Source organism: Olea europaea, chromosome 10, assembly GCF_002742605.1.
Source record: "Olea europaea var. sylvestris chromosome 10, O_europaea_v1, whole genome shotgun sequence".
Lineage (NCBI taxonomy): Eukaryota > Viridiplantae > Streptophyta > Magnoliopsida > Lamiales > Oleaceae > Olea > Olea europaea.
Window position 1 is genome coordinate 17762652 of NC_036246.1, and position 7524 is coordinate 17770175.

General features: G+C 35.8%; 1 protein-coding gene across 2 annotated transcripts; it reads right to left on the bottom strand.

Moving 5' to 3' along the window:
* Positions 1 to 217: 217 nt before the first annotated feature.
* LOC111401402 (zinc-finger homeodomain protein 6-like) lies at positions 218 to 4135 on the bottom strand. Of its 2 annotated transcripts, none has more exons than XM_023029122.1 (2): positions 2212 to 4134; positions 218 to 1340 (listed from the first exon to the last, which is right to left on the bottom strand). In XM_023029122.1, exon 1 carries the CDS (start codon positions 3164 to 3166, stop codon positions 2213 to 2215), a length of 954 nt encoding a protein of 317 aa, XP_022884890.1. In that variant the 5' UTR covers positions 3167 to 4134; the 3' UTR covers positions 218 to 1340; position 2212. The 2 variants fall into 2 exon arrangements, with proteins under 2 accessions (XP_022884890.1, XP_022884891.1); XM_023029123.1 differs by lacking the exon at positions 218 to 1340 and adding an exon at positions 1347 to 2125 and having other exon boundaries at positions 2212 to 4135.
* Between the last annotated feature and the right edge of the window lie 3389 nt (positions 4136 to 7524).

A 7524-nucleotide genomic window follows, 5' to 3' on the forward strand; every position in this document is an offset into this window, starting at 1 on the left:
TTATTCTCTATGTGAAATTCCATTGGAGAATGTACAATTAGACAGCTGTAGATGGCAAATCAAGGTTGTCGAAATAAAATAAAAGCAAAGGAGTTTGCAGATTTAGAAAAAGAAATAACTTCGATCACAATTTTTATCTAAACACAAACCAGATCCTTGGTGGGAATTGAAATTTATTTTATTTTCCACTTTATATGATAAGTAAATTCCCAATAGGTTGATCAAAACCCTTCTTTCGGGGTGGATGCGTATGTAGTGGACTCCTCTCATTTGAACTCCAAGGATAAATTAGAAGCTGAATTTACAAGTATGGAACGTCTAGAAGCAAACTGCAAATTTCGAAAAATATGGGGAACAGTTTGACACTTTATGAAATTCTAGACATGATCCTGTGACAGAATATCATGGACTGATTTGCAAAATCAGAATAATTCAAGGACGAGTTTGCAGAACTCAGAATCACAGATGCCCAAATTGCAGAGTCCAAAAAGTGCGGAGAACGAATTGCAAACATTCGAAAATACGGGGACCATCAATCTGTCTACGGTGCTCCACAGAAGCGTACAAAGAGTACACTGCAATGACAATTTATAAATGTTGTTGTCCATCTTGCTTTACCAGCTAACCTCATATTTGAGAGGGCCCAAAATGAGATGAACGCGGTGGCTTAACTTCTTGACCCAGAGCGGTAGCTAGAAGGGATGGAGGACCGAGGTGCCACATAAGCGTAGATGGAACGATGTACCATTAAGGAATGAATCATTAGTCATTTCTAGAAAACTGTCGAATCAAAGTGGGACCTCAATTTCGGAAATCGGTTGAATCTTCATAGCTAAGCGAGAAAGGAGCAGTCGCCCTGTGATCATCTGTATTATCGTATATGCCATACCGCCCAAGCTAATTCCTCAATAAGAGGTTCCACCCAGGGCCGGTCCTGTGATAATGGAGGCCCGAGGCGAGGTCCGTAAATTGGGCCCTCGGACGAAATCAACGTAAAAATTTACGTAAAAATCTAATAACATTTTCAATTATGTACACAAAAATTTGAGCATTACAAGTTTACGAAAACAATACAAAATTAAAATAACATCCAAAATCCAAAACTATTCCCAAAAAAAAAAAAAAAAAAAAAATTTGAAGCAAAATTGGGCCCCCTAAAGGTTTTGGGCCTGAGGCTGAGGCCTCAAATGCCTCAGCCCAGGACCGGCCCTGGTTCCACCAAGTCTCATGAGTCGGCTACTACATTTTTTAGTCTAGACCGTTAATATTTGTGACAAAATTTGAGCAAACATAGAGAGTCATGGATTGTATTCATTGCTGACATTTCTGAGCTGCATATCCTTTTAAGAAAGAAAGATATGGTTGTTGGCCTTTAAATTATTCTCAATATGAAGAAAAAGGAGAAACTAAAAGCGCATTCATGTAAAAATGTCACAAAGGTGTTATACTCATTGCAGTGTCTTATCACAAATTTACAATGCCTCATGTACGGAATGTCTCACTGACAACTTCATACGTATCTGAGCCCCAGAAACAGCAATTTACTAGGGGTTTCAAAAGGCCAAGGCTCGAGGGTTTAAGTAGGATTACTATCTGTAACTTGTTTAACTAGTAGGAAAAAGTTGGGTATAAATCATCCTTGCCAAGCTGAGCTATAAGTGGTAAGTGTAATATCACTAGAATTAGGGAGACCATATACATTTTACCGAAAACTTAATGTCAGTAGCAAAATCTCAGACTTTGTTAGAAATTTGTCGAGTAATTTTCACTCAAATGCTTGCAACCCAAATATTTAACTATGTTACTTAGAGCAATGGTGTGTAGCTTCTTTAAGTGTAGATTGTGTTTTCATTTTCGTTATTGATTAAGTATCTAATATCTAAAAAACCATGTTACTTAGCAAGAAAGAGGAAAAGATTCAATCCCAAACGATCAAAACTATATACAAATTAGTGATGAATTTTGTTGAACTAATATTAAGTTGAATATCATTTAACCCCAAATGATCAAATATTAGTTGAATATTACTTACCAGAGAAAATTGGGACCTTTGATTCAGTCCTCTAAACTCAAGAAAAAGTGAAAACTGGAAGTGATCATTGGTGATTAGTTCATCATTTCCTACCTGCTGATGGTTTTTACAATCTAAAAGTTTTGATAATCTAATCCTTAAAAACTGAAAATGTCAAATGATGTTCGCATTAATTTTACCTTAGATTTGTCTCTTCTTCATGGCCTGTTTGTTGTTATGTAACCAAACCTTGAACACCTCTCTCTTTACACCCACTTCGTTGCAGAACTTCAGCACTTCTTGTTCATCTTGTTTCTGAATCCTCCACCCGAGTTTCGCAGCCAATTCATGCATTTTATCCTTCTGCTCTTGGCTGAATTTTGTTCGAAACCGCTTTTTGGACCCGGAAAATGATGGTTGGACCATTGCATGTCCGCCGGCGCTGGAATCATTTATGTTTAGATCTTCACTAGATGAGTCAGCTGCAGCTCCACCGCTGTTTCTACCAAACGCCACCATCACTGGCGGCGTATGGGAGTATTTGTGCTGCGGCGGCATGGTGGGAGGAGATTGGCTTTGTAGAACTGGAATCCGGTGGTTATTCGTACGGCCTTGGACTTCTTTCCGGTGGAAACTCCGGTGGCAATCACAAGCAGCGCACCTCAAGAATTCTGGGGTGCCCTCCTGACCACTTGGCATGAATTCTCCACAACCATCCACGACATGACCTCCCATCTTTGCTGCATGATTTTTCAGGCATTCTCTATATCTAATTACAGTGGAAGCTCCTGATTCTTGGCCTTGTTGCAGCGGCGGCGGAGGCGATGACTTTGAATTTGATGCGCCACCAGTTACCCCAGAAGGAGAAGTGACTGGATCTAGATCTGGATCTGGAGCTGGATTTGAGTCTTTCTGTGCACGTGGTGGTAGTAGTGGTGGTGGAGGAAGAGGACGATGGTGATCTAGGGTTTGTATAGGGCTGAAAATAGCACTTCCACGGCGCGTCGAAACAGTTGCATTTCCTCTTCTATCTGGTGGAGTAGAAACTATAGGAGCAAGCGGCAGTTTGACTGGTGATTCTTGATTGAGTTGTGAAGGATTATAACCCATAAAATTTGGAATCCCCATATCCCTTTCTTGACCCCTTTTTTCCATAATTAAAATCTACTTACTAAACTCACTTTAATCAAACAAGATAATCCTCCTCTTAATCCTTCTTCCTAAACCATCTTCATCAAAATCTATGATCGTAATTTCTCTGTTGTAAACTCCCTCTCTCTCTCTCTCCACCCCCTTCTCGCAAAATATCTACCCTAATCTCAGAACAATTCTTGATAATTAATCAACAAAGTAATCTTGAATTGAGCTTTATTTTCTTTTGACTAGTACTTTTGGGTGCTAACCCCACTACCCCCATTTCGCTAATTCTTAACCTTATTCCTAATATGTTAAATCAATAAAATGTCGAAACGAATAGACGTTAAGGACGTGACTACTTAATTGGGACTTCCAGTGCCCGAGTAATTCTTATTTTTATCAATTTTAGGTGGGAAAAAAAAAATCATAATAACTTACTCGCAAGAGAGAGAGAGTACAAATTCTTCAATTTTAAGAAGTAAGATACTACTGGACAAACGACTTGACTGAAGGAATGGGGGACCCCCTTAAGCAGCAGAAATAGTAAAAATTTACCTAATTACAGTAAACTGCGACAGTAGCAGAGTCGGGTGATTTTGCAGGAAACGATGTGAAGTCATAGAAAATGCAGCTGCTTTTAGCACTGATTCATGGATAATGGGGTTTTAATTTAAAAAACATTAATCCGAGAAAGGAGAAGTTTGTGTGTCTCCCATGTCCGAACAGCCATACAAGATTCTCGTAACCATAGCAAGCAAATTTCAGTCATCCAAGAAAAGGGATGCAAATGCGTTTGGCACACAGAGTGAATTAATCTGGAAAACAACCGACAGGGCCATGTTGGTTCTTTTCCACAGCCTGCAATACTGTCTGGTCTTTTATTATTGTGATTTCTCCATCTACAATACACCAAAACCCTAAAAACTGAGAGAGAGGGTGATGGGACGTAAATCTGGAATCTTCCTGCAAATGATCTTAAACCTGTTGTTTGCTTTAAAGAATCCAACATACGATTACAATTAAACTCTAGTTAAAAGTAATCAGAAAGGCTATGAAACAACTGATCAGGGTTCTTAAGCAGTAACTCGATTGCAATTAATATTGAGAAAGAGAACACTTTTGGTTTGTGGGGGGTAGATTAAAGTGAAAATGAAGGTCCACCGCACAGTATTTTGGTCCCTGACAACGTGTGTGTCAGATTCTCTTCTATCTTCTTTATTTACCGTACCCAGTCCTACCCACGCCATCCCCATCTCTAAAAACCAGTTATAGTGCAGCTGGTGCAAAATCTCTTTAGACTCCTCATGTGGTTCTAACAGGTGTCCTTTATCATCTTCGCCGATTCTTTATTGGCAATGATAAACTAATAATTCTACTCCTACAAAGTTGGTGTACAAAAATGGAGTGTTGGCAAAACTGAACCCTTGATTTCAAATGATTTAAAAATCTATTTTTGAAATGATTAATGTAAATTTGATTTTGTAACTTAACTTTGTAAACTCCTTTTGTCATTGTAGCATAGCTCATGATAAATAGGCACTTGTGCATATTTCTTTGCATCATTGTCCTAGTAGGTTAAACCCACGAGTAAGAGTGTGTTTGGTATAAATTATGAGAATCAATTTTTTGACAAAAATGGATCCATCTATAAGTGAAAAGATAAAAAATGACGACTGACTCTGTCAAGTAACGATCATAGCTTGAAAAATCAGAACCAAACGGGACTAAATATACGAGTTATTTAAATTTACTTTTAATTATTACTTGCTCACAAAACCAAAAATAAAATAAAAAAATAAATAATAATAATAATAATAATAATAATAATAATAATAATAATAATAATAATAATAATAATATTGGTTTATCTATTACTTATTCCTCTATTTAAATAGTTAAATTTATAATTGGAGTGAAATCCATTAATTTCAATTACGAAAATTATCACATGTCCGATGAAAATCAGACGTATATCATTGACGACGTTGAATTGTCAAGCTTATTAAACTTATCATTAAATTACTAATTGATCATTGAATATAAAAATTAGTACTCATTGTTCACTCATCTAGCCAAATTGTTATATATACTTGAGTGAAATCTTGTGGCACCCCATAAATAGCGAAATTTTTGTAAACCTGGAATAAATACCTTAAACTATGGATACATATGTTAGAGCAGGGGCGGAGCCAGGATTTTAGTTCAGTGCGGGCAAAATTTTTTTGACGACGAATGTCGAGGTTTTGGTCGGGGATTTAATGATGATAAAAAAATAAAACAATAGTACATCAATACTAAAAACGACATAATTTATATATTACACTTGTTTTTTGCGAGTTTTCATACTTTGATATCATTGTATAATAACTTCATTATTGAACCTGAAAAATATATCTTTCTCCACATAAACAATTGTGCTATCATTCATTCACTGATCACCCAATTACTACTAGGAGTGGGTGTAATTCGAGATGTCAAATGAATCACAAATACTGGAAGCAACTCAAAAAACTAGTGCAATTCACAATTTCACAAAATCAATTCACAATCTCACAATGCAATATATACTATTTCCAAATACTTGGCAACTTGAACTTGCAATCACAGATTCCCAGAGAGCCAGAGCCCAGAGGCGACAATGAACTGGTGGTCCACTGGAAGTTTGTGCCGCTTCGAGCAATTAAAGAACAAAGTGCTAATTTAATATGTTAAAAACAAAAAAACAAAAAAATTTATTACAATTTACACAAATTGAAATAACCAAAAAAAAAAATAAGGGAAAAAAAATTTGGGGATTTGCCTTTTGCTTTCTGGAATCTGGCTTCTTCTTTTGTCGGCTCGACTGGTTGGCGTTGGCACTTGGTGCCTTGGCGGAGCTGAGGATGTAACGTCGGAGTCAGAGATGTGAGATGTCAAGATGAGAGCCTAGAGTAGGAGATATACAATAATGAATTGTCGGAGAGGGAAAGGGAACGACGGTTGTACTGTGACGACTGTCAAAGACGACAGTTGACGGAGAGGGAAGGGAACGGCGGGCTTTGTCACCAGTGGAGAGGGAAGTGGGTGGCGAAGTGTGAAATCGTCACAGACAAAGTCATGAAGGGTAGAAATTTTGAAATGAATGAATGGGTTTGGGTCAATAATTGATTCAATTGAATTTTGATATGAATGAGTCTAAAATGGGTCATGACCTTGCACAATTGGGCTTCTCTCTCTATGCTAGATCGAGAATTGAGTTATTTGGTTAAACAAACAAAGAAACCTTAATAAAAAAAAAAAAAAATTTTTTTTTTTTAAGGTTTCTTTGTTTGTTTAACCAAGTAACTCAATTCTCGATCCANNNNAAAAAAAAAAAAAAATTTTTTTTTTTTTTTTGCCCAAAAATCCAGTGCGGACATCTGCCTGCACTGGACGTATGGTGGATCCGCCCCTGTGTTAGAGTATAAGTGATCATACAATCTTGTATGGATATTAGGATATACACATACTAAATTATAGGTATTCACATCTAACATAGTGGGTATAGATACTCATACCATAATTGCTGAGGTCACATAATGCTAAGCAAAGCATAAATTGTTTTTGATCATTTTTCAGTTGGTCTCTTGGAATCTTTGAGAATGTGTCATTTTGCAACCCAAACAATAGAAAGCTAATTTATAATTCAACATTAGTAATAGTTTGTATAGATGAGTGAGCAATATATAAATTATTAAATTTTATTCAGAGAGCAATTAATAACTTAAAAATAAGTTTAATGTGCATTCATTTAATTAATTTAACAATTTCGTATCATTAAGATGTCAAGTCTGATTTTCATCATATATGCGGCAATTTCGTCATGTAGAGTCTTTCACTCTAAAAATGAATGTGTAACTATTTAAATAGATGAATGACTATGAAAAGCCTTTTATTTTAGTGAGTAAATAATGATATAGGGTAAAGTGTTCATTTAATTAACTCTTAATAGAGTTAGAGTTGGCAACCAGGCCACGCTCTTACCCTTCACCTGATCGAGAATTATCGAGAGTGAAAATTAAAATATTCTTTTTTTTTTCATTTACTTATTTTTTCACATTAATTTAAATTTTAACATATAAAAATATAATAAAATAAACATAAGGCCTGTTAAATTCATTGATTAGTCACTTTCGTTCAATTTTTTTTCTTTTTTTTTTCCCAAAAATCTTTCCTAATAGTAGACTTAACAAAAGTGTCATCTTAACGGCATTGTACTGATCTCAAGTTTTTATGATGTCAACAAGTTGTTTGCCATATCATCAAATTCTTTATTTTTTCAAACAGAAATAGACGAGTTGAATGATGGGATAACAGTTTTGTTAAGTAATTATTGAAAAAAGAAAAAATTAAAAAAC

What these genes read in the sequence shown, in the direction of transcription:
- LOC111401402 (XM_023029122.1), bottom strand. Translation starts at nt 3,166, where the DNA reads ATGGAAAAAAGGGGTCAAGAAAGGGATATGGGGATTCCAAATTTTATG.